The sequence below is a fragment of the Scyliorhinus canicula genome, chromosome 13 (genome assembly GCF_902713615.1).
Source record: "Scyliorhinus canicula chromosome 13, sScyCan1.1, whole genome shotgun sequence".
Lineage (NCBI taxonomy): Eukaryota > Metazoa > Chordata > Chondrichthyes > Carcharhiniformes > Scyliorhinidae > Scyliorhinus > Scyliorhinus canicula.
The window spans coordinates 136,396,288-136,423,666 of NC_052158.1; the positions used below are offsets into that span (position 1 = coordinate 136,396,288).

General features: G+C 43.1%; 1 protein-coding gene across 2 annotated transcripts in view; it reads right to left on the bottom strand.

The window, feature by feature from the left end:
* The window catches only part of rasa2 (RAS p21 protein activator 2), a 204,215-nt gene that overhangs the window by 17,185 nt on the left and 159,651 nt on the right, over window positions 1-27,379 (bottom strand). For both annotated transcript variants that reach the window (XM_038815283.1, XM_038815284.1), the window contains 10 exons: window positions 27,131-27,287; window positions 23,956-24,104; window positions 21,609-21,723; window positions 13,930-14,004; window positions 12,832-12,955; window positions 5,324-5,430; window positions 4,116-4,202; window positions 3,955-4,032; window positions 2,951-3,024; window positions 2,451-2,560 (listed from right to left, as the gene is read on the bottom strand). In XM_038815283.1, coding sequence (XP_038671211.1) covers window positions 2,451-2,560; window positions 2,951-3,024; window positions 3,955-4,032; window positions 4,116-4,202; window positions 5,324-5,430; window positions 12,832-12,955; window positions 13,930-14,004; window positions 21,609-21,723; window positions 23,956-24,104; window positions 27,131-27,287 — 1,076 coding nt within the window. The remainder of the gene's footprint in view (window positions 1-2,450; window positions 2,561-2,950; window positions 3,025-3,954; window positions 4,033-4,115; window positions 4,203-5,323; window positions 5,431-12,831; window positions 12,956-13,929; window positions 14,005-21,608; window positions 21,724-23,955; window positions 24,105-27,130; window positions 27,288-27,379) is intronic.

Below are 27,379 nucleotides of genomic sequence, written 5' to 3' on the forward strand. Positions count from 1 at the left end.
TTGCCATCCGCCTTTTTTGAAAATGTATTTTCTGATTTCACTCTGAAATCACCTTGTTCTAATTTCACCATTATGCCCTCTTAGGAAAAATTCATTGGTAGCCTAGTGTATTTCCTGATTATTTTAAACACCTCATTAGATTGCCCTCAATCTTCTTATGCCAAGAATACAACTCAGATTCACGAAATATATTCTGATGATTTAACACTTCAAGATATGGTATAATTTTGGTAAATCTATGCCAGGCTTCTTCCAACAAGAACTTTGAATATATTTACCTGGCGTTCATTGATCACAATACTCCATGTGGGTTTTATCACATCCTGTACAACTGAAGCATAACTTGCTCCCACTTTGAATTCCAGTCCCCTTGAGCTAGGGCCAACGTTCTATTAGCCTTCCTGATCACTTTTTGTACCTGTACATGATTTGTGTACGTAACACCTAAATCCCTTTGCTGCTCCAGTTTCTAACCATGTCAAACTGTCTTTGTCAGATTCAAGGTGGGTGACCTCATACTTTCCGCATTGAACTCCATCTGTCAAAGCTTTGCCCATCACTTAGTCAATGACTCGGTAAAATGTCTTGCCCCCATCCACAAAACCTAATCGGTTTCCTACTTTAACGTCACCTGCAAACTTCAAAACTCTTAGTGGATTGATTTTATGCTGAACGTGAGGAACGTTAGTGCAAGAAAATAGAACTTTCTGCTACCACTAATGTATATACTCCGCATAATATGTACTGAAAGCACTACTCCATTGTCCAAAGATTCTCTATGGTTTCTTTGTGCAAAGTAGTTAACTGACAAATCCTTTTTTTTTCATTAACATATTAAATTATATTGAACTTTAGGGCAGCAGGGTAGCATGGTGGTTAGCATACATGCTTCACAGCTCCAGGATCCCAGGTTCGATTCCCGGATGGGTTACTGTCTGTGTGGAGTCTGCACGTCCTCCCCCTGTGTGCGTGGGTTTCCTCCGGGTGCTCCGGTTTCCTCCCACAGTCCAAAGATGTGCGGGTTAGGTGGATTGGCCATGCTAATTTGCCCGTAGTGTCCTAATAAAAGTAAGGTTAAGGGGGGGGGGGGGTTGTTGGGTTACGGGTATAGGGTGGATATGTGGGTTTGAGTAGGGTGATCATGGCTCGGCACAACATTGAGGGCCGAAGGGCCTGTTCTGTGCTGTACTGTTCTATGTTCTATGTAACTTCGTGGTCATAAATTGTGCTTCAAAACAACTTGCAATATGATTAATGAGGGTAGAAAAGGAGCAGGCACTTATTTGGCTTTGGTGGGGGGGTTTACGAAAAGACTTGGCCCAAGAATTTTTAAATTTTTTTTGAGAAAGCTTTTTTAAAAGTGGGAAGGGTGGTGGAGGGGTGGAGAGAGTTCCAAAGAATTGGCCATGGCAACAAAGGCAAACCGCAACATCTGTCAATACAAGTAATAATAATTCACCCTGCTTCAAATCTGTTCCTTCAAAGTGTGCAATTGAAATCATTTCCGCTGTACAAGGAATTGGTAAAGTTACTGGAATAAGTGCAGATTCCAGGCATGAGAGTGGCTGAAGGCAAAAGGGAATGAAAGATTTTTGCGACAAGAAATAGTGTAATTTTAGCACTTTTTATGATCTGCAGTGAAATGCAAAAGCTTCTCAGCCACTTCAAACAGATGGAATTCTGAAACTTCAAGTGGGTAGAAACATTAGGTTTCCCTTTTCTACAGTCACATCATAGTCCAATGTACTTATTTCAAATCGCCAAAATGACTTCAGCTTTTCAGTATTCATTGCAATTTGTATAGACTTCATCCTTCATTATATGCATTAACAGAACATGACACACAAAGCAAAGAACTACAGAAGTGCTGCGCAAACTATTTTCCAATATGACCCCATTTTAGAAGGCAATTAGGGATAGACAACAATGCTCACATCCTATGAATATACTATAAAAAAAACTAATGAAAAATGTATATGACTCCAGATGTCAATGAAAATGGTAAGCAATAAAGCAATATAGTAATATGCAGCAATTATTGAATCTCATTTATCACATAATACATAATGCAAATATGAAAATCTGTGTTCTGAACGTACTTCGTAAAAATATTTTTATTATACACTCATGTTGTTTCCAGCCAAGCTGTCCATATTCCACGGTGACAGAAAATGCAGTGAAGCCCCTCTCCCCCAAGCCAAATATGATTCTTTTCCCAAACCCCTTCCTACCCCACATCTTTTCACTCACTCAGCAGCCCCTCTCCCCCAACTTACTTCACCACCTACTCAGCAGACCCTATTGCCCCTGCAAAATCCCATGCAGACCTGGGCACCACGGTCCCACCCCATCCCCATGCCTGCTGAACCCCACATTGGCTCAGCTGCTCCCATGCCATCCCATGACTTCAACCACACGGTTAATGATGGAAACAGGTCTAATAGGCATACCTGACTGTTTGTGATAAGAGATCTCTCTGTTGGTCAAACGGAGCCATCGCTTCTTAAAATTATGAACCTTACGGATTCGATTTCTTCCCTGAGCTCTTTTAATAACTTCACTGCAAAGGAGAAACAATATATTTTTTGTTTTTATGGTTTCAAGGTGTCAATTAGCTATTGTCCAAGGATTTGGTAAAAACTCTTGCTTCCATTAGTTTTCTATTATAAGTCAAGGCCTAGCCAAATTATTTGAGTTCAGCTATGACAAAGCAGCTAACTCAACAATGTCAAAATTTGCCAGGGTATTTAGTATGAAGGACTTGTAAGTTTACCTCCTTCTATTGAACAATCTCTGATATTTGGCCTTGATGCTATGTCGCTCATTGTTTTGTCAAAATGGTTGTTCTCACAGGCGTTCATAACCGTTGGATATCCTCATCAGTTCCACATTATGACATATCTTATATAATGTGTCATTTAACATCATGATTGCTCATTTTTACTCTTACCCTTCTTTGAGAATAATTGGTTCATCCACACCAGTGGGCTCCTTACTCTGCGCAGAAGATATTTCATCTATAAACTAAAGGCAAAAATATAGATGACAATTGTCAAAATACAGTTAGCGAAATCAGAGACTCACTAAATAGTTTGAGGTTACATAGGGCAGCATTGTAGTTATGTTACTAACTGGTGATGCCTGCATTAACAGTCCTGTGGGTGACACGAGTTCAAATTACGTTGTGGTGGTTGGGGAATTAAAATTTAATTATTAAAAAACCTTGGGGGAAAATAGCTAAATATCAGAAATAGGGAATGCAAAATTATCAGATTGTCATTAAAAATCCATCTAGTCTTTGGGGGAGAAAATCTTCACCTGGCCTATATATTAACTACAAACCCAGGCAATATGGCCAACTCTTAACTTCCCCCTGAAATGCTTAGCATGCCACCTCAGCTATATTTAAGAACGTGGCTCACCAATCAATGTTGGTCTTCTGAAGGAGATTCACATCCCATGAATGGATAAAACAAATTGTGCAAGATGAGAGGAGGCATTTACATTAAAATAAATTGCACATCCTGTGAACTGTGTTGATCACTAATACTCAACCAGTCCACTCTATCTAGAAAGTATCACATCAGAAACAAAGATCACGCCTTAACTGCATCCAGTATACCTTATGAATGAGGAGAAACAAGTAATTTTGGACTTTTCAGATGATAGGTATATATCCTTTTAAGTTCAATTTCCCCAGAAATGCAAGATGCACATTTCTAAAATGATATCCAAGTAGGGTACATTCTAATTTTTTTCTTCTCCCATTCCATCATAATCAAATAGGATGCTGACAATACTGACAACACAATATCAGATTATCAACTATAGAATAAATTTTAACTAACAAAATTCTCTATTTGTAGTATACACGATTCAGTACACTTAGCAGTAGTAACATCCTTATGGAGTTCAAATGACTGCAGAATTCTTAAGTTTCATTCTTAAGCTCACCTTTTTAACTGACTCAATGCATTTTTCTTCTGCAAACAGTTTAAAAAAATCACACATATAGGACTCCTTGAAGCTGGACTGTAATTCAAAGAAATTGCAAATTAGTGCACAAAATGAAACAATAAAATGTAAATTATTTCGCAAAAATAAATAGTGCTGACCAGTTTGCTTTTCGATAAACCGCCCCAGCTTCCCAAGGTTTGGATTGTTTTAGAAATTAGGGTCAAGACTCGAGATGTCTGAACATCCTGCAAGGAAATGGGAAGAAATTGAAAAATTAAACAGAAAAGTTAACAGCATCTACCAGTTTCTCAGGCCAGAACATAAAAGGATGACGAAAAGCTATTAACCCAGAGACTAATCTCTCGAGCAGCACCGCAACACTTTTAGTTTAGGATTTAAGACTGATTGCCATTGAGACAAAGGCCTAAGTAATCTTATAATTTTCCCTTAGGCACATGCTTCTCATGGATATTCAAGATGGTATACCTTTTGAAAATTACTCAATTTTCATCAAATTGCACATCATTCAGCACAACTTCCCAGTTCACTTATTTAATGCCTCTCTCACTGCTTTGTTTTGTTTTTAAATATTTGTTCATGAGGTGCGGGTGTTGTTGGCTGGGCCAGCATTGATTGCGCAGCCCTGAGGGCAATTAAGAGTCAACCACATTGCTGTGGATCTGGAGTCACTTGTAGGCCAGACCAGTTAAGTATGGAAGTTCCTTCCCTAAAGGACATTAGTGAACCAGGTTGGTTTGCAATAATCGACAATGGTTTCATGGTCATCATTCGACTTTTAATTCCAGATTTTTATTTCACCATCTGCCACGTGGGATTCGATGTGGGATTTGAACACAGAGCATTGCCCTGGATCGTTGGATTACTCGTCCAATGGCAATACCACTACGCCACTGCCTCTGTTTCTTTTTTTATTTCCTAGTGATGATTTTCAGATACTGTAGAATTGCATTGCTCTGAAGGGTCCACTGCCTTAAATGCTTTGCAAGTACCTGGTCAAGTCACAAGTACACCTAACTTGGTCCATGCACTAAAATAGCAAAATATTGCGAATGCTCAAACTTTGGAAGAAAAACAGAAAATGCTGAACAGTCAGCTCAGGCAGCATTTGCCATTTAAGGCACTATTAACTCAGTCTCATTTCTATCAGGGCATTTGCTGTTTATACAATGCTGAATGAAGTCACCACAATTTTTGTCTGTGTGTACCTTTACTTCATTACAAGTTGGTCACATCAAAATTCACCGTACCAGATAAGAGTTAAATCAAACCAGTGTATTTCAGATTGAGAAGTCCTCAGTGATCAACTTTTTTGTTTCAAAATTCTGAACTATGTCGCACAACTTACTGGATGGTGGGGCCGGAGGTGGAAACTATGAGGCGAAACCATTGCGACTGCGAAGAATCGAAGGAAAACAAAGCTGCTTACAGCAGAGTACTTCACATGAGGATCATCTAGAAAAACAGACATTTGTAAATAATGGCAGTTAACAATATCTTAATTTAATTTTGGTGCCTGGCCTGCATTGATACATTCAAACCTTTCCAAATAAGTTACAGAGGAATCACATCCACCTGCATGATTTGTTTTCCCTGAATACACATGGGGACATATACCACTTACCAAATCGTGAGAGCTTAAATACAAATATTGTCAGATCCAAGGCAACAAGGATGGTGCTGGTGTTTAACTTTACCAGAGTTGCTTATGCAAGTAGGACCACACTCCACTTTGGCACGTGTTTGCAGAATTCTCAGGAAAGTGCAACAACACCATTAATAAGCAACCCTTTTAATTCCAACTTCTCAAAGGGATGCTCTTTTAAAAATAAACTAAGGTGATTGCACTTTAGATCCTCAGGTCATCCAAATGCAGTGAATGTAGGCGAATGCAGCAGCCAATTTTCGTACACCAAGGTCCAGCAAAAGAAAGTTTGGCCAATTAATTATTAGCAGTCAACTGAAGAAAAAATGGTCAGGACATCAAAATATATCTGCTCTTTAAAAAATATATATATATTTTATGAAGATTTTCCATTTACAATAAGTTTTATAACCAAGCCACATTACCCACAGCACAGTTTACACAAAACCAGCGTAACAAAGATCCATCAACCACACACTTCATCCACAAAGAGGGGAAAAAAGAACAAAACCCCCCAAAAAAACCACTCCCCCACAGCAACTTGCGGTGACAGATTCCTTAAAGTAGTGTCATGGGAGAATCCCTTTAAGAAATGTTTTTGTCTTATCACATGGCTTCAGTGATGTCATTGTGTGGGTGGAGTTGGGTTGTGGCTCTGGGAGTTTTTACTTTGAGTTTGGACTGGTTTTGAACTGTACAGGTTAAAAGAAATGTTTCTCTATCTTCATTTTAAAAGATGTTTCCAGGCTACTTGATAACTTAAAAGTGATAACTGCTTTCTGGAAGGAATTCAATCCTGCTGTTTGAGATGGGGAACAGAGTATCACTAACAAGTCTTATACACAGTAAGAGTGCCATGTGCTGGGCCTCACCTTTGAAAAGGGGTTTCTGGTTTTACTTGGATTTTGTTACTGAATTGAAACAGTTATACATAGATTATTGTAGCTGTGTGGGGTCTTTATGTTTGTAGGTGATAAAAATGCTTACTGTGTGTTTCTACAAATGTTAACTAAATTCGTAGAATAAAGCTTGTTTTTTTGATTAAAAGCGCCTAAGAACTCTGTTAATTAACACCTGAAAGGCAGGCTCTTGTGCTCATCGTAACCAAAATCAATAAATGGTTGCAGGCCAGGTGGACTCCATAATATACTTTGGAGTTGTTAAACCTGGCGCATAACAGTAGGCAATGAATCGCTGCCATCTCCAGCAGAACCCTCAACTGACCCCCCCTAACAGTGTACTTGATTTTCTCTAGGTACAAGAATTTCATTGGGTCACCGAACCATACCGAGGCACTTGGCAGAGTAGAAGATCGCCGCTCCAGTACAACTCGTCTCTGGGCAATCAATGAGGCGAAGGCAAAGACAACTGCCTTCACCCGCCATTTGTAGCCCTGTCAAGTCCATCTCCCCAAAAATAGCCATCTGAGGACAAGGCTCCCGGTCAATATTCAAAATCACTGACATGGTGCTAAAGGAGACCCAAAAGCTTACCAGTTTGGGACAGGACAAGAACACTTTTTGCGGTTGACCGGCCCCCCTGGAATGGTGCAGCATGGTGGCACAGTGATTAGCACTGCTGCCTCACAGCACCAGGGACCCGGGTTCAATTCCAGTCGTGGGTCACTGTGGAGTTTATACAATCTCCCAGGGTCTGCGCGGATTTTCTCTCAGTCCAAAGATGTTCAGGTTAAGTTGATTGGCCATGCTAAATTGCCCCTTAGTGTCCAAAAGGTCAGGTGCAATTATTGAGTTATGGTGATAGGGTCGAGGCATGGGCCTAGCAGAGGGTTGGTGCAGACTTGATGGGCCGAATGGCCTATTCGGCATCATAGTAATTCTATGATTCTACGAACACTGCTCGCATCTGTCCTCTACCTCTGGAAAGAAGCTGCACTCTTAGCTTTGGTCATGTGCTCCCTTTGCACCATCTCAAGTTGGATCAGATCCTTATGAAGGGCCTCACTGCACACATCATCTACTGTGGGTCACCAACTCTCCCACTTCGCCTTCACCTCATCCACAGGGTCCGAATCCTCAGACCGAATCCACCTGTAAACGTAGGACGTGCTACTCCCCTCCGATCCCATCAACGAAAGGATTCTCTCCACCAGAGACATTGGTAGTTCCACAGGAAAAGTCAGGAAGGCCTGACATACAAAATTCCTTATCTTGAGGTACCTGAAAGAGTTTGGCCCCGAAAGCCCAATCTTCGCCAAGAATCCCTCCAAAACAAACCCAAATCTCTGAAGCCCCACACCCCAACCGTGGTGTCCAGTCTCGACGTCTCAAGTAAATGATTGGCACTAATAGAGGTCATCCTCGATATGGATCCAAGCTTAAAGTGGACACAATGGGAGTATCTTGCCGGGAAAAACAGAAACTAGGCCGTCACCAGTGCACCCAGACTAGATCCTCTACATCAGTGTTTGTCAAACTTTTTTTCCAGGATCCATTTTTACCAGCTGGCAAACCGTCGCGACCCACGCCGACAAACCATCGCGACCCACCATTTTCGCTTACCTTTAATGCGACAGGTGAGCCTGCTTGGTCCTCAATACTCACTTGCTTTGTCACAATATTACATTTCTGTATTGGTTGCTCATAAGAGGTCCTGGAGCTCACCCCACCACTGCTTTGTCTGCTGTGGATTCTCCTGAGCCATTCCTTCCAGCAGGTTTAGTTGTGAGATCCTGGCCTGTTTGTGTCGCTGGCCCTTATTACAAAATGATCCATTAAAAATTTTACAGCCCTGTTGCTGCTGATCAAATAGGGGAATTGCAATCGAGCCCAGAGCATGTGACACAGTGTTCGGGGCGCAGGACCTGTTCTCTGCCGTTGCTTCAGGCAGGAAGACTGCATTGAATTAAACAAATTCTTCTCCTGGGTCAGCACGCTGACGTCAGGAGGAGGCAGTGTTTCTTGCTGGACTCCGGGCATGCATACTGCTGAGTGGACACGCGTGCACAGTGCGCCTGCACCTGAAAGCTGGTCACAGCTGACATTTTTAAAAGCCAGCTGCTGCGGCTGTTGCGCATTAATTCAGGTGATCGGCCCCGCGGCCCTCCTGACACCCGCCCACGACCCCGACTTTGGAAATGAAAGAAAATAAAACACCTCTACCTGCCCGGCTGCAAATAGTAAAACAAAATTCAACACCCTTACAACCATCAAAATCCTATCGAGAACCATATAGTTTGAAAAATACTGCCTTAAACATTACCTCTCAGAACGTCCCCTCCTTTCTCCCACCATATAACTTATGCAAAACAGTCCCATCCCATGAGCAAAGAAATAACAAATATATACCAAATACCCCAAAACCTCTTCCCATAATAACTACAAAAGTCCCCACAGAGCCCACTTAACTTGATCCCAGTCCATGTTTTGTAACAAATACCTCAGCCTCCTCTGAAGTGTCAAAGTAATAGTCCTTTGACTCAAATGTAACCTGCTGCCTCGCCAGGTACACTACCACAAACCGTACCCCACTCTAGTACAATGCTGCTTTAGTCTTATTAAAGGCCACCTGCCTCTTCACAAGCTTTGTGACGACATCTTGATAGATTCTAAAGAGGCTTGATTCCTACCTCAAAATCAGGGTTCTCCTTGGCCCACTTCAGGGCCTGCTCCTTCTCCTAAAGGCGATGGAATTTTACGATAACTGCTTGTGGTGGCTCATTTGCCCGAAGCTTCTGTTCAATGTGTCCTGTCAAGCTCTGGAGAGGACGCCAGTCCACCCTCCCCCATCAAGTTAACGAGCATCTGCGAGGAATACGCAGTAGGATTTGGGCTTCCACACCCACCGCTGCTATCTTCCCTACTGAGGCGCCACGCAAAACCTGCGTTTGTCAAAGAATTTCCACCAACAGACTTCTTACTTCCAGCTTTTTTTGACATTCTTCAATAGGCTCCATCTACTTTCATATGGGTAGAATTTATGCATCTAAAAACACTGGGAACCAGGCAAAAAGGGCCAAAAAAAACAAGTGTCCCAGCAGGAACTACCTAGTGCATAACCCCCTCACACATGCCACCACCGGCGCTTTCTACACCTGCTCTTTAAATAGTGCCTCGAGATCTTTTGTTTGTTTACCCGAGCAGGCAATTTAACGCCTCACTCAAATGACAGTATCTTCAACAGTGCAATACTTCCTCGCTACTGGACTGACATGCCAGCCAAGGTGATGTGCTCAAGTCTTAGAGAGTGAACTCAATGTTCTGACGCAGATCAGTGGTAGTGTGGATCGGACTTTGCCCTCTCTAACAAACAAATGGCACCAGCCATTTATTGGGCTTGCCCAGAAGCAATCCAGGGGATTTTGCACTGGAACTGCTGGGCAGTAATTAAGAATTATCACTATTAAAATTTGACTGGTAGTTTCACTTGAATGGACAAGCCCTAATCTTTTCTGACAAATTTGGTGGGTAGATGTCTCACAGGTACAGTAGCCTCATGCTCTTCCACGCATTTTAATACTGAGATGCATTTTTCACACAGCCTTTCGAGGAGCAAGGCAGCTCAGGCAGCAACTCCCACATTTCAGCGTTTAACTGCACATACACTGTTGGTTGAAGTTATTGTTCAATTTACATTTTTAAGAGTTGCGTCACCATTATTTCTACTGCAGAAAGGCCTTCACTTTTCTGTTTATTCAAAGAAATGCCCAGGAGCATGAAAAACATTGTGTGTGGATTAAACTGATTAATGGAGAAATTTGAAAAACATTTTCATTGTTCAGCAAGCCAGTTGGAACCCTGTACTCAGTTCCTTTCATGCATTGTGTTGTGGTGCTTATCAAGAAATTGCAGGTTGAATATCCTTTATCCGTACAGCCGAAAATCAAACATCCAAAAACTGAACTGCAGGTAATTTGTTACGTTAATAAACCAATGTAATATTATATTACAGGTGCAATAGGTGTTAATAGGCAAAGATTCGGGTGGGAGAGTTGGCAAATGGAGAAACACCCTAGTATTTGTAGACTACAGCTAGCCGATTGTAATGCAAGTAGGACTAGGCTTAGTGTACATATGGTAGATTAGAAAACCGAAAATATCTGAATACTCAACAGTTTTGGGCAAGGGATACTCGACTTACATTGCACAACTAAACCAATAATGGAAACGATCTGAATTATGAACACCAGAATCCAGTGCAACCGGAAAACAAGACACATGGCATGAGTTTCTCAAATGACAGACTATAATGCCATCAAGTGGCTAAAAAGCACAACATGTTTATCAACAATTTGTATAGACAACTCTTGAACTCACTGAAGCTTTGTTCAAGTGCAATGGTGAAGTAATTACCCAAGTGGGAGCTTCCACCTACCATGTGGAGCATTTGCTCCATTTCATCTTTACCACCCCAAACACTTTTCTTGCTTTGGATCAAGCTCTTAATAAAGTCTAGGATATTGTATGTTTTATTCACTACTCTCTCAACCTGTCTTGCCATCTTCAATATTTATGAATATTCACACCCAAGTCCCTCTGCTCCTGCATCCCCTTCATTTTATATTATCTCTCCACGTCTGTCCTACCAAAAGTAATAATTTCACATTTCTCCATATCTGCCACCTGTTCGCCCAATCCATCAACTATGTTCTTCTGAAGTTCTGCACCATCCTCATCACCATGCTACCACTTTTGTATCAATTGAAACCTGTGAAATTGTAATCTGTGCACCACGGTCTAGGTCATTAATAGACATCAGGGAAATGGTCCCATCACTGACCTCGGGGAACTCCACTACAAACCTTCCTTCAGTCAGAGAAGCATCCATTAACCAATACTATCAGACTCCTGTCTCTCAGCCAATTTAATATCCATGTTGTGCGATATTGTATCAAATGCCTTTTGGAAGTTCATGTACACCACATCAATAGCATTACCTTCATCAACCCTCTTTGTTATCTTTTCAAAAAACTCTGGCAAGTTAGTTTAGCTAGTTAGTTAAGTTAGTTGAGCTTAATTTCCCCCCACCCCCAAGAAATCTATGCTGGCTTTAACCTGCACTTGTCCACGTGACTATTAATTCTGTCCCAGATTATATTTTTAAAATATTTGTTCATGGGATGTGGGTTTCCCTGGCTAGGCCAGTCTTTATGCCATTCCCCAATTACCCTCGTGAAGGTGGTGGTGCGCCACCTTCTTGAACCACAGCCGTCCATGGGTTGACAAGTTGTCAGTTGTACGAGTGGTTAGGAAATGAGCTTCTAGAAATCACCCCACCCACAAAGATAAACTGGCCAGCCTGTAGTTGCTGGGTTCATTGCGTCGCTTTTGAACAAGGGTGCAATGTTTGCAATTCTCCAGTCCTCCAGTACCAGTCGAGTGTAAAGAAAACAAGATTCTGCACGCACAAGTAAATGTTCTCAAAATCAATAGGCGCAGTTATCAACGAAACATCTTTCAGAGACATTCCAAAGTAGGATAGGACAATTTCCCTGTCGCATTGTCATTTAATATGGGTCAGGACAGTGGCAGTTCACCAGAAGTTGTGAAATTCAGTGTAGGATCAAATGCGTCCAAGTTAATTTCACAAATGGAGGGCAGCATGGTGGCACAGTGGTTAGCATTGCTGCTTGCGGCCATGAGGACCCGGGTTCGAATCCTGGCCCTGGGTCACTGTCTGTATGGAGTTTGCACATTCTCCCCGTGTCTGCGTGGGTTTCGCCCCCACAACCCAAAAGATGTGCAGGCTAGGTGGATTGGCCACGCTAAATTGCCCCTAAATTGGAAAAAATAATTGGGTACTCTAAAATTAAAAAAAAAAAATTTCACAAATGTATGCAACACAGTATTCATTAGCCCCTATAAATCACTGGCTGGAAAATTAAGTCAGCTGTAAATTAAGCACACAAGGTCATGAGCCTGATTTTCTGACACTGATTAAGCTTCAATCTACAAACCTCAACAGCCAAATAGATGCAGCAGGACATTGCGGCAATCTTATTTTAAAATCTCTAACAAAAACAAAATCCACAGCATAGCTCAATTTTAGGAAAACGGGTACAAGGGTAGGCCACTAGTGTCTCAGGCGTATTCCGTTAATGGGTTTATGGATGATCTGCAACTTAAAGCTCCAAACTGTAATTGGAGTTAACGTTAATTTCCAACCATTAACCTGTTCCTTCACATTATGTTTCACAAATATCTTGCTCGACAGAAAAAATGGTTTGAAATATTCTGACTTTGACCTCTTACCTGGAAATTGCTTCCTTGCTAAGTTTTGTAGTGAATTAAACACCTCGCACATTAGGGTGGGACAACTCATACTGGATTTTACAATCACATTGAACACTCTTTCAACATACTGCCGTAGGTTCTCCTGCAAATTTGAACATAAACTGAATGAAGAAAGGTATCATTTGCATTAGAATGCTAGCTCAATTCACAACACAATAGAAAGGACCCCCTCGGACAAATAACTCAAAGTAGTATATCAGGAAGATTCTTAGATTATTTATTAATTGCTGCTCTGATTTTTGACTGTCCTGCCCTTCTTTAACTGCCTATACTCACCCTCTCTAACTGCACTCACCTGTTAAGCACTGCCACCAATATGACCTGATGATTACCTGGCTGACCCAACATCAGGTAGCTCACATTGCTGATATACCCGAGACTCAGCAAAAGATAGGTGCTAAAACAGTACTCAGTCACGTCCAGCTATCTTGTCATCCACCGCCACATAATTGCCTTGAGCCCTTACCATTAGGTAGGGGCAATGGCTAAAACCAGAGGAATATTTTTAAATGAGCTCTCTTGAAGAGTGGCATGTCTTGTTTCAGTTGCAACACATTTGTGAGATGGCAGTTTGCTTGCAGAACTGTTGGCAACACTACTTGCCCTCTGCCATCAGAATTCAAGAGTTATCTTCTTGCAAGGAACCAAAAAAGTGAATAATTGAATGTGGTAATCAAGGCACTTTTGCACAAATTTAAAATAGTATGGTGATGGAGCTGCACAGTGGCCCAGTGGTTAGCACTGCTTCCCCATGGGTCCGAGGTCCCAGGTTCGATCCCGGCTCTGGGTCACGTCCTGTGTGGAGTTTGCACATTCTCCCAGTGTTTGCATGGGTTTCACTCCCACAACCCAAAAATGTGCAGGGTAGGTGGATTGGACACGCTAAATTGCCCTTAACTGGAAAAAATGAATTGGGTACTCTAAATTTAAAAAAAAAAATAGTATGGTGAAACCAGTTAGATAAAACTGTTTTATAGTAACTTATAAAACAAACCTTCCCGCAAATTATATATTAGAAATTGAAGTAATTATCAGAAAATCTGACCATGTACATACCTTATTCACTTCAACATTATCACCCTCCTTTAGCTTAATAGGATCAATCTCACAGGTTTTGCCAGAGTCACAAATCTAAACAAACAAAATTGTCAATTATCTCCGTGAAGATAATGAATATTCATAAACAGATGTACATTTTACTAGTCAAAGTAGATGTCTTATTATTTGCAGGCTCAAACTGGGGGATCTTTCACAAGGTACAGTTCTGGAGAAAAGCGTTGCATCAGTTTCCTGTGGTGTTACAGTGCTTTTGGCTTCTCTGCATGTAGAGAGATCTCTTTAGTCACTCAGGAAGCAGGACCCATGTTACACCAGTGGAGTGCCAATATACATTCTTTAATTACCAGGGTCTCTAAAAGCTAAATTAACAGGTAAATGTTTGCCGTAACTGACCAACCCTCAGTCAAATGGTATACAATACCATTACATCAGCATGGTACAGTCAACACGTGGTGTCCAGACACAGGAATAAGTGGAGTGGGAGTTTGATCAGCCCTGTCGACAGTGCACAGTCCTCCTTACTGACATCTAGGAGCTTGTGCCAAAATTGGGAGAGTTGTCTCACAGACTAGTCAAACAACAGCCTGACATCATACTGACAGAATAAACTTACGCATAACATCCCTATTACCATCCCTGGATATGTCCTGCCTCACCAGCAGGACATACCCAGCAGAGGTGGCGACACAATAGTACAGTCGGAAGGGAGTTGATCTGGGAGACCTCAACATCGACTCTGGACTCCATTGAGTCTTATGGCTTCAGGTCATGGCCAAAGAAACCTCCTGCTGATGACCACGTACCGTCCATCCTCAACCAATGAACCAGTACTCCTCCATGTTGAAGACCACTTGGAGGAAGCACTGAGGGTGGAAAGCGCACAGAATGTACTCTGGGTGGGGGACTACAATGTCCATCACCAAGTGACTCAGTAGCACCACCAGTGACTGAGCTGGCAGAGCCCTAAAGGACAAAACTGCTTGATTCCATCTGTGACAGGTGGTAGGGAACCAACAAGGGAAAAACATATTTGACCTCATCCTCACCAACCTGCCTGCCACAGATTCATCTGTCCATGACAGTGCCGGTAGTGACCACTGCACAGTCCTTGTGGAGACAAAGTCTCGTCCTCACACTGAGGATACCGTCCATCGTGTTGAGTGACACTACCATCGTGCTAATTGGGATAGATTCAGAAAATATCAATCAACTTGAGATTAGGCATCCATGCGGCGCTGTAGGCCCTTAGCAACAGATCTGTAATCTCATGGCCCGGCATATCCCCCACTCCAGCATTACCACCAAGCCAGGGGATCAACCCTGATTCACTGAAGAGTACAGGAGGGCATGCCAGAAGCAACATCAGGCACATTGAAAAATGAGGTGTCAACCTGGTGAGGCTACAACACAATACTACCTGCATGCCAAACAACATGAGCAGCAAGTGATGGACAGACCTAAGTGATCCACAACCAACGGATCAAGTCTAAGTACTGCAGTCCTGCCAAATCCAGTCGTGAATGGTGGACGACAATTAAACAACTGACTGGAGGCGGCGGCTCCACAAATATCCCCTTCCTCAATGAAGGAGTCGTCCAGTACATCAATGCTATAGACAAGGCCGGAGCACTCGCATTAATCTTCAGCAAAAAGTGCAGAGTGGATGATCCATCCCGGTTGCTCCAGAGGTCCCCAGCACCATAGATGCCAGTCTTACCAGCCAATTCGATTCACCCCACACGATAGCAAGAAATGGCTGAAAGCATTGGTGAGAGCAAGTTGTATTAAAGGTGGCTCCTGCCAGGATCCTTGTATTTTGATCCCTTTTGCCCTTTTTTCAGGAGATTGTGTATGCAAACCCACCGGGTTGGTGTGAATCATCGACCGAGGAATATCAAAAAGGCGAGAGATGTTGGCTGGGGTGATGCCGCAGGAGTTGGAGAAGTTTGAAAGACAGATGGATGGGCAATTTGAGAGGCAAGGAAAGGAGATTCTTATTCGTTCTTAGGATGCAGCATCGCTAGCTGGATCAGCATTTGTTATCCATTGGCCCTTAAACTGAATGGCTTGCTGGACCTAAAGAGTCATTTAAAGCCACCATCGAGGAGGTGTTGAGCCTGATGAGAGCAGCTGGGCAAGATGGCCAAAGCTGTGAAGGGCTATGGGCAGACGCTGAAGGGTGTGGAGGCCTTGTCGAGGCATGAAGGCAATATCGCCTCGTTGGAAACTGAAATACTGCGGGGGAGGGGAGAGAACATAAAACATAAGAACATAAGAACTAGGAGCAGGAGTAGGCCATCTGGCCCCTCGAGCCTGCTCCGCCATTCAATGAGATCATGGCTGATCTTTTGTGGACTCAGCTCCACTTTCCGGCCCGAACACCATAACCCTTAATCCCTTTATTCTTCAAAAAACTATCTATCTTTACCTTAAAAACATGTAATGAAGGAGCCTCAACTGCTTCACTGGGCAAGGAATTCCATAGATTCACAACCCTTTGGGTGAAGAAGTTCCTCCTAAACTCAGTCCTAAATCTACTTCCCCTTATTTTGAGGCTATGTCCCCTAGTTCTGCTGTCACCCGCCAGTGGAAACAACCTGCCCGCATCTATCCTATCTATTCCCTTCATAATTTTAAATGTTTCTATAAGATCCCCCCTCACCCCTTCTAAATTCCAAAGAGTACAGTCCCAGTCTACTCAACCTCTCCTCATAATCCAACCCCTTCAGCTCTGGGATTAACCTAGTGAATCTCCTCTGCACACCCTCCAGCGCCAGTACGTCCTTTCTCAAGTAAGGAGACCAAAACTGAACACAATACTCCAGGTGTGGCCTCACTAACACCTTATACAATTGCAACATAACCTCCCTAGTCTTAAACTCCATCCCTCTAGCAATGAAGGACAAAATTCCATTTGCCTTCTTAATCACCTGCTGCACTTGTAAACCAACCTTCTGTGACCCATGTACTAGCACACCCAAGTCTCTCTGAACAGCGGCATGCTTTAATATTTTATCGTTTAAATAATAATCCCGTTTGCTGTTATTCCTACCAAAATGGATAACCTCACATTTGTCAACATTTTATTCCATCTGCCAGGCCCTAGCCCATTCACTTAACCTATCCAAATCCCTCTGCAGACTTCCAGTATCTTCTGCACTTTTCGCTTTACCACTCATCTTAGTGTCATCCGCAAACTTGGACACATTGCCCTTGGTCCCCAACTCCAAATCATCTATGTAAATTGTGAACAATTGTGGGCCCAACACGGATCCCTGAGGGACACCACTAGCTACTGATTGCCAACCAGAAAAACACCCATTTATCCCAACTCTTTGCTTTCTATTAATTAACCAATCCTCTATCCATGCTACTACTTTACCCTTAACGCCGTGCATCTTTATCTTATGCAGCAACCTTTTGTGTGGCACCTTGTCAAAGGCTTTCTGGAAATCCAGATATACCACATCCATCGGCTCCCCGTTATCTACTGCACTGGTAATGTCCTCAAAAAATTCCACTAAATTAGTTAGGCATGACCTGCCCTTGACGAACCCATGCTGCGTCTGCCCAATGGGACAATGTCTATCCAGATGCCTCGCAATTTCTTCCTTGATGATAGATTCCAGCATCTTCCCTACTACCGAAGTTAAGCTCACTGGCCTATAATTTCCTGCTTTCTGCGTACCTCCTTTTTTAAACAGTGGCGTCACGTTTGCTAATTTCCAATCCACCGGGACCACCCCAGAGTCTAGTGAATTTCGGTAAATTATCACTAGTGCATCTGCAATTTCCCTAGCCATCTCTTTTAGCACTCTGGGATGCATTCCATCAGGGCCAGGAGACTTGTCTACCTTTAGCCCCATTAGCTTGCCCATCACTCCCTCCTTAGTGATAACAATCCTCTCAAGGTCCTCACCTGTCATAGCCTCATTTCTATCAGAGAGAGAGAGAATAAGGGCCTGAAGGCTAAAGTTGAGGATCTGGAGAACAATTCAAAATGCCTGAATCTCAGTTTGCTGATGGGAGTGGAAGGCCTCCAGACCAACCAAGTGTTTTGAAGAGCTTACAGCCTCTCTGGTTACAAGTTGAACATGGGGAACAGCAAATATTTTGCGGTCAGCATGTGGGGGAGGGGGGCCGGATTTTTTTTTGGGGGGGGGGGGGGGGGGGTTGCTGTTTCTGTTAGTGGGGACTAGTTTTCAATACTTAGGGGTCCAGGTGCCTGGGGATTGGGAGTGACTCCTGAGGTTGAATTGTATGAGCTTAGTATGCAGAGTTAAGGCAGGCCTACAGAGGTGGGATAGTCTCCCATTATCTTTGGCGGGCTGGGTCCAATCGGTTAAGATTAACATCTTGCCGAGATGCTTGTTTTTATTTCAGTGTCTCCTGGTGTTCCTGCCCAAGTCTTTTTTTCGAAGTGTCGAGTAGCTTATCTGCGGCTTTATTTGGGCTGGTCAGGCCCTGAGGATTCAGAGGGAAAGGCAGGCAGGGGTCTTGCACTACCAAATTGTCTATCTATTACTGGGCTGCCAATGCGGAGAAGGTGTTGGGGTTGTGCGGGAATCGGGGGGTTCTCTGGATTCATATGGAGTCTGGGTCATGTAGAGGGACAGGCTTGGGGAGCATTGGTAATGACATCACCACCATTGGCGCTGGCAATGTACTCGGCGAACCCAGTAGTGGTGTCCACATTAAAAATATGGAGGCAACTTAAGTATCTTAAGTTGGGGGTAGCCTCAAGGCTGGCTCCCACTTGTGCTAATCACCTGTTTGAGCCGGCATGGTTGGACAGCACATTTGGTGTGTGGAACGAGAAAGAGCTAGAGAGAGTTAGTGATTTATTCCTGGAAGGGCAATTTACCAGCCTGGAGGAATTAAGGAGAAATTTGGGTTGCCCAGCTCAGATATGTTTAGGTACCTCCAGGTATAGAGCTTTGTTTGGAAGATGTTCCCAGACGTGCCGCCATGATCCTTGTTGGAGAGGATTCTCTCCTGTTCGGGGTCGTTGGAGGTCAGCCATCTCAGTCCTGGGAAATCACTGCAGGAGTTCCTCAGGGTAGTGTGCCAGGTCGGACCATCTTCAGCTGCTTCATCAAGACCCTCCACCCAACATAAGGTCAGGAGTGGGGATATTTGCTGATGATTGCACAATTGTCAGTATAATTTACAACTCCTCAGACACTGAAGCAGTCCACATGCAAATGCAGCAAGACCTGGACAATATCCAGGCTCGAGTTGACAAGTGGCAAGTAACATTTGCGCCACACAAGTGCCAGGTAATAACCATCCACAATAAGAGAGAATCAAACAATCGCCCCATGACATTCAATGGTATTACCATCACAGAACCCCCCACTAACAACATCCTGGGGGGTTACCACTGACCACAAACTGAACTGGACTAGCCATATAAATATTGATGACGACAAGAATAGGTCAGAGGTTAGGAATCATGTGGCAAATAACTAACCTCCTGACTCTCCAACATCGACAATGCACAAGTCAGGAGTGTGATGGAATACAGTCCACTTGCCTGGATGAGTGCAGCTCCAACAACACTCAAGTTCCACACCATCGAGGACAAAGCAGCTCGCTTGATTGGCACCCTTTCCACAAGCATTCACTCCCTCCACCACCGAAGCACAGTAGCAGCAGTGCGTACCATCTACAAGATGCACTGCAGGAACTCAACAAGGCTCCTTAGCAGCATCCTCCAAACCCACGCCCACTACCTCTAGCTCACTCGTTTAGCTTACTTGGCTAAATCGCTGGCATTTAAAGCACACCAAGCAGGCCAGCAGCACGATTCGATTTCCGTACCAGCCTCCCCGGACAAGCGCCGGAATGTGGCGACTAGGGGCTTTTCACAGTAACTTCATTGAAGCCTACTAGTGACAATAAGCGATTTTCATTTCATTCATTTCTAGGAGGACGAGGGCAGTAGATTCATGGGAACACCACCACCTGGAGTTCTGCTCCAAGTCACTCACCATCTGACTTGGAAATATATTGCCATTCCTTCAATCTCGCTGGGTCAAAATCCTGGAACTCCCTCTCTAATAACAGTGGGTGTACTTACACCACATGGACTTCAGCGGTTCAAGAAGTCAGCTCACCAGCACCTTCTGAAGGGCAATTAGGCATGGGCACTAAATGCTGGCCTAGTCAGCAATGCCCACATCACGTAAAAAAATGAATTTTTAAAATATATTTTGTTATAGACTGGCAAACAAAAATGAGCATCTCATCAATACTGCTGGCAGGTGCCAAAGGATGACGATGTGGCAATGCCTTAGAAAATGTATTGTGTTTGGCAAACAGTTGAGCAGATAGTATCCCATGCCACAAAATATGACTGCATAGCAAGTCAATAAATGCCCCTTGCTTACCATTATTTGTAGAAAAAATGTGTAGGTAAGAGATCACAATGCTTGGGAGACACGCAAGTGAAAAAGATTTTGCAGCATCATTATCATTCAACTATAGAGCTAGTGACTTTAAACTAGATTACAGGAATGTTACAGAACAGTTTATAAACAAACACCAGCCTATTTTCTTATACAAAGTGAATGAGTCAGAAATGGCAATGAGGCATGTATAATCTGGGGGACATAGCAAAAGCATTCTAAGATCCTTTACAGGAGCATTAATAGATAAAAGTTTCCAAGCCACAGAGCTAGGGACCAAAGATCTGATCAAAGAGGTACATTTTATGGGCTGTCTTAAAGGATGAGAGAGTAGTAGGAATCCCAGAGCAATTGAAGAGTTGCCAATGCTGGCATGGTGGAAATCAGGAATGCACAGGAGGCCAGGATTGGACCAACAGAGATCTTGGGAGGGTTGCAGGAAGTTACAGAGAACAGAAGGGATATAACACTGGAGACAACTGAACATCTGAATGAGAATTCTAAATTGGAGGTGTTGCTGGTGCAAGGTATTGTTGATAGTGCCAAAGACATTGCAAACAGTCAGGTTTAGCCTCAAAAAGGTGGCCAGGGATGCTCCAGTGAATAGTGATTTTGTATTGGGAGACCAAAGACAATGACTTATTCGTTCATGGGAGGTTCATTGCTGGCTGGGCCCGCATTTATTGCCACCCTGAGGGCATTTATGAGTCAACCACATTGCTGTGGATCTGGAGTCACAGGTAAGGATGGCAGATTTCCTTCCCTAAAAGGACATTGGTGAACCAGGTGAGTTTTTACGACAATAGTTTCATGGTCATCATTAGACTTTTTAATTCCAGATTTTTATTGGATTTACATTTCACAATCTGGTGGGATTCGAACCCGGATCACTGGATTACAAGTCAAGCGACAATACAATTACGCCACTGACTCCCCAGGCTTACCAAGGAACACTCAGCTCCTCCGATACTGGATATCAAACAGGAGTATAACTCAGCAATGGAGAACATGAGGAGCAGTGACGACCATATATGGTTATCGTTGAAAGCGGAATCTGGTGTTTCTTTCAGATGATGCCATTAAAGGACCAAAGGAAAATCTTGGTGTGTCTGTTACATGAGAGCAAACGGTCACTTAAAAAACCTTTTCCTTGAGCAACTGCACAGGAGATCAACCAATGGGGTATGTTTTCTTCCATTTGCTGATCTTAGAAGTGTTGGCATGAGTATAAACTAAGAAGTATATTGAAATGAAACAGTATCTTACTTCATCTAAAATAGGTTTCAGAGTCACTTTCAGATAATGCTTCCCAACCAGTTTCATTGTTTCATCAATACATCGAGTGGCCAGAGAATTTCCCCTGAAAATAGTGTTGGCTTCCCTACAAAAACAAGAATAAGGTTACTTCAGACATCTCATTTTTTCTGAAAACTGCTCAGAACTGGAATGTTACCATCTAGCAGCATATGGTGCACATCAAATCTACCAATCACTCCAGTAAAAACACCCTTAAAACTGGGCCTCTGTATATCGTCTCAGTCCCGTCTGCCACAGGGGCCAGTGGTTGTATCAATTTGGCTGATATGGCCTGAACCTAAACCCAAAGGTTAATCCAAGTCAATGACAGAGCACTGCTGATGTCCGAAGAAAGCAAGCAGGACGCTCACCAGTGACTTGGGCTACTGAATGCTTTTTCTGGAACTAGTACCTCTCCCCAATCTAGGGAAGACAGTTGTGAGGGTGTTCCACCTGAACAAAATGCCACCATGGAAGAGCTCCGTTTCCTTCTGCAGATCCAGACTTCACTTAAAATACCTGGGTGTCACCCTGGACAGGACTCTCGCCCATCAACCCCATCTCATCAACACTGGTCAAAAAGTAGAGTCAGGTTTATCCGGAACATTGTCGGAGAACACAGCCAGAATATGTTAAATTGTGCCTCATCCACATTGCTGCCAAATACTGCTCTACTTCATGGCCCTGCAGTTTCCACACAAAAGATTGTGAACGTGGAGCAAAGTTTCCCCTTAAGAACAGTATCAGGGATCCTAAAGTCCAGCCCAACCTCGTGGCTCCTTGTGCAATCTCACATTGAGCCACCAGTCATTGTGTGTGAAACCATCATGCTCCGTACGAAGGAAAAAGTCATGAGAACATCAACTATCCCATTTACGATGACCTGAAAAATCCACCAAATGCATAAAATCGCACAGGCCTTCTGGGAAAAATGAGTGAATATTCCTACAGTTGGTCCACATCACATGAATCTGTCCAAGATCTGTTGCAAGAGGCATCTCATTTCTCCACTTGACTTGAGTCAATTGAATGATAAGTCATTCCAGACATCCCATCATTATGAACTTTCCCTATCACATTAAAGGGCAATGTTGTAGCTGCCACAGGCTCAGGATTGAAATACACTTTTTAAAAGGCAAACAATTAAAAATAACACATCTGATATATTACGATCCCAGACCAGACCCCAACAGTGCTTAGGATACTGGACCAAAACCGCAATATTTTAGTTTATTCGTAAGACTGTGCGGAAAGAATGATTCGCTCCACGAATGATTGCATGAAGAAATAGGGATTTGGTATCTTTAAAACAAAAATTTTTATTATGAATACAATCTTAAACTCTAACCTCTCACACAAAAATAACAGCATACCATTACCCCTTAAACACCACTAATCAATTTCCCATTAAACAATCTTAAAATCAGCATGGCAGAGTAATACTTGCTTTATAAAACAGATTTGGCTCCAGCTAGAACCCTTTCAGACTCTAACTGAATATCTCCAACCAGCTGGTTCACCTGCTGTGTTTCAGCTTCTTCCTCGTCACCAGACAAGACTGCTCGGCTTTACATATTATTACTCTTTTATAACTATCCCACTGTGAGCGAATTGTGGACTTAAAGAGTCAGCCAGATCAGACTTCACCTCTTCTCTCTCCAAAGCTTTCTCCAAAACTGACCATCTGCATTCCTTAGCTCCACTCAGCAATGACATAATCTTCCCAAGCTGAAAAACAAATTAACTCTGCAGACTGAAAGTACCTCAACTCCCCAGGGGCCATCCCCAGCCAAACCGTAGTACACTAGCCTGGACTGGAAACCACATTCCAATTTCACTTTCTGGCTCTGAGAAGCTCCCAGGCCTTTACAAAACAAAATCCTGTTTTAAAAACATGACCACTGCAGCCAAACACACTACAATCCTACACTTTCAATCCTTAAATTGTCCCAATATTTAGAAGCCAATATTCCTGAAATCCTCCATTCATCTCAGATAAACTCATCATGAATGCTCAGAAATGTCTTACAACAACATGAATCATTTATTTGGATGATAGGTCATCTCAATATTAAACATTAACTTGGTTTCTCTCTACAGCTGTCTGGGACTGCTGAGTCTTCCCAGCACTTATTTTTCCCCCAGATTTGTCGGATCAAATGCTAGAAATTTGGTCCGCTACTTAGTTCCATCCATTCCTCAGATACATTTTAAAAATATGAAGTCTATATCAGAGCCAAAGATGAAAATGCCTCTTGCTCCTCCCAGGGTGTGGCAATCAAGTGAGGCTAATCATTACAGCAACTGAGATACTTACTGTGTCTGCTGGAGGTCTAACTCCGCAATGGCACGAAGGAAAGGAATCAACTTCTTGTGATGCAACAGCAGGCGTACAAGTGGCAATACTGCTTCTTGCTTTTCACGACACACCTCACCCAGGATATGGACAGCTGAGGCAGATATGGGCTTGAGTGAAAGAGAAAAAAAAAAACAGGTAGGGTAAGCAACAAGTAACCTCAGACTGATTTTCGCGAGTCATTTTAATCATTTGCAGCTACCCACAACTCCACACAAATTGTTCTCAAAATGTGCTAGACGTCATATCTCTTTAATAGAATACAGATGACAAACCTGATACCATTCTAGACTGTCAATTTGTCAAAACACCTTACTTACTTGGGAGCTTGTCCAACAAATTGCTGTTGTAATGTCACTATAGATTATGCACGATAATGTCAAAAATCAAACCAGGATAATCCTGTTAAGTGTCTGAGAACCAAACTAAATTTCAGCAAAAGGTATGATCAACATAAACGTTAACCTGATTCAGTTTGGGTCAGCTGCAGATAAAGATTCATCTTTAAAAGTAGGTTTGGCAATGTATTTCCAAGTCAGGATGGTGAGTTACTTCGAGGGGAACTTCTAGGTGGTGGTGCTCCCAGATATCTGCTGCTCTTGTCCTTCTAGATGGTAGTGGTCCTGGGTTTGGAAGCTTCTGCCTAAGGAACCTTGGTGAGTTCTTGTAGATGGTACACATGGCTATCACTCAGTGGTGGAAGGATTGAATATTTGTGGAAGGGGTAGCAATCAAGTGGGCTGTGTCCTGGATGGTGTCAAGCTTCTTAGGTGTTGTTAGAGCTGCAGTCATCTGGAAAGTAGGGGGTATTCCATTACACTCCTGAATTGCGGCATGGCGGCACAGTGGCTGGCACAGCTGTCTCACAACGTCAGGGACCTGTGATCGATTTCAATCTTGGGTGACTGTGGAGTTTGTATGTTCTTCCCATGTCGGTGTAGTTTCCTTTGGGTGCTCCGGTCTTCCCTCATTCCAAAGATGTGGTTGGGTGGATTGCCATGATCAATGCGCGGGGTTATGGGGATAGGGTGGGGGAGTGGGCCTAGCTGGAGTGCTCCTTTGGAGGGTTGCTTCAGATGTGATGGACCGAATGGACACCTTCTGCACTGTGTCTATGGATTCCATGAACTGTACCTTGTAGGTGGTGGACAGACTTTGGGGAGACAGGCCGCAGGATTGCAAGCCTTTGACCTTTTCTGATAGCCAACAGCAATTAAACAGAAAAAGTACAATAATGCCTGTTTTGAAAAGGCAAAGGATTGATAATGTTTGAAATTTTATACAACAGACTAGCTTAACATTCTTTTGCTTTAACAGCATTAATAAAGTAGCTTCAGTTTCACTTTAATGTTGTTGACCATAGAATTTCTCTTCTACGGCCTGCCTGCTCACTAAACCTATCCCCCAGCACATCCACTCTCGACCTTTAGGCAGCACGGTCGCATAGTGGTTAGCACAACTGCTTCACAGCTCCAAAGTCCCAGGTTCGATTCCCGGCTTGAGCCACTGTCTGTGCGGAGTCTGCACGTTCTCCCAGTGTGCGCGTGGGTTTCTTCCGGATGCTCCGGATTCCTCCCACAGTCCAAAGATGTGCAGGTTAGGTAGATTGGCCATTCTAAATTGACCTTAGTGTCCAAAATTGCCCTTAGTATTGGGTGGGGTTACTGAGTTTTGGGGATAGGGTGGTGTGGGCTTCGGTAGGGTGCTCTTTCCAAGAGCCGGTGCAGACTCAATGGGGCGAATAGCCTCCTTCTGCAGTGTAAATTTTATGAAATCTATGAAATGACTTTGGTCCCTCTCCTCCTTACTGCTGCCCTTAGCTCCTGGCATTGCTTCCTGCCCAGGTTCCCGGCTCTGCTCCCCAACCTCCCCTTCAGTCTGTTGTACTTCTCCTTGCTGTTGGTTCCATTCATGTATTCGCTGTTGTTTGCGCCCGTGCTGGACTCCTGGGCTCCATTGAGTGGCCAAAGGTGGTCAGTGCAGGTAGTTCTGGGACTTCAGCTGATAACAGCACCGACCAGCTTCTGCCACTACATGAAGACTGGCCAAGACTGGTCAATCTTATATGGTGAGTTCATTTTTTAAAAATTGGATTCTGGGTTGTACAGTGTTTTTTATGTTTAATGATGCATTTTATTTTGCAGGTTATTTCAGCTCAGAACACACAGTGCTGCACAGTATTTCAACCTGTACATTTTTTTTCCCCCAAGCAAGAAACGTCCAAAGGAAGCTAACAGAGACTTCAACTTTGATTCCTAAGGGAACTTATGATTCACAAAGCTGTAAAAAGTCACGATTTTCAGAATCAAAGCTTACGCTAGCGTTTACTGCATTATAACCATCTAGGTTACAAGCAGATAGGTTTTTTAAAAAAAGCCAGTTAGAACTAACAGAATTTTGAGGCGGCATGGTGACGCACTGCTGCCTCACAGCGCTGAGGACCTGGGTTCGATCCCGACCCTGGGCCACTGTCCGTGAGGAGTTTGCACATTCTCCCCATGTCTGCGTGGGTCTCGCCCCCACAACCCAAAGATGTGCAGGGTAAGTGGACTGGCCACACTAAATTGCCTCTTAATTGGGAAAAAATGAATTGGGTCCTCTTAAAAAAAAATTTTTTAAACTAGCAGAATTTTCTTGGGAACTACCAGCATTATATTAACACAATGGACTGTTGTGCTTAGCAGTGATATATTTTCTAATGCCACACAAAATCAAGACAGCTAATGCTAATTTCTTTAAAGGGTCTTACGATTTAAAGACAAATTGTTATAGTGATGTTCCTCGTTCGTGGAGGTTTCAATGGGACGTTCTTCAATATCGGGGAAATAAAAATAATTATCCAATTTAATATAAGAGAGAATTAAGGAAAATAAGAACTTGAATTTGACGAACACCTTTCTCGACTACTGAAGAGGGTACTAGAATAGATGCCGCAACAGTGATATCCTCAAGATGCACAAACTTACCAAATTTCTTTAGTTAGAAAGGCAATGATGTTGCTCACCAAGGAGGTCATTCATCAAAATAAGGAGCCAGAGCTACTTTATTACATGGGACACATTTATTCTGTTAAGCTGCAGGGCATTTTACAAACTAAAAGCAACAAGCTGCAAAGGCTCTATCCTCAAATAATTACCTTGACATCTGATGACTTTAGCAGCAGGTCATTAAGAGAAGTATAGTACTGGTAGGGAAGCACACAATCTTCGTTGTAGAAAATGGACAGCCGAAGAGAGCCCAAGTCTTCTGATTTTGCAGGCTTGTTTCCATTGTCCTTTGGTTGTAGTAAGTACCTGTTTGATGACAGTGTGCAAACTGATTTGAACCTTTCCAAATAAATACCAAATATTCCGGGACAACTCATGCTCTAACTGGCTATTAGCAA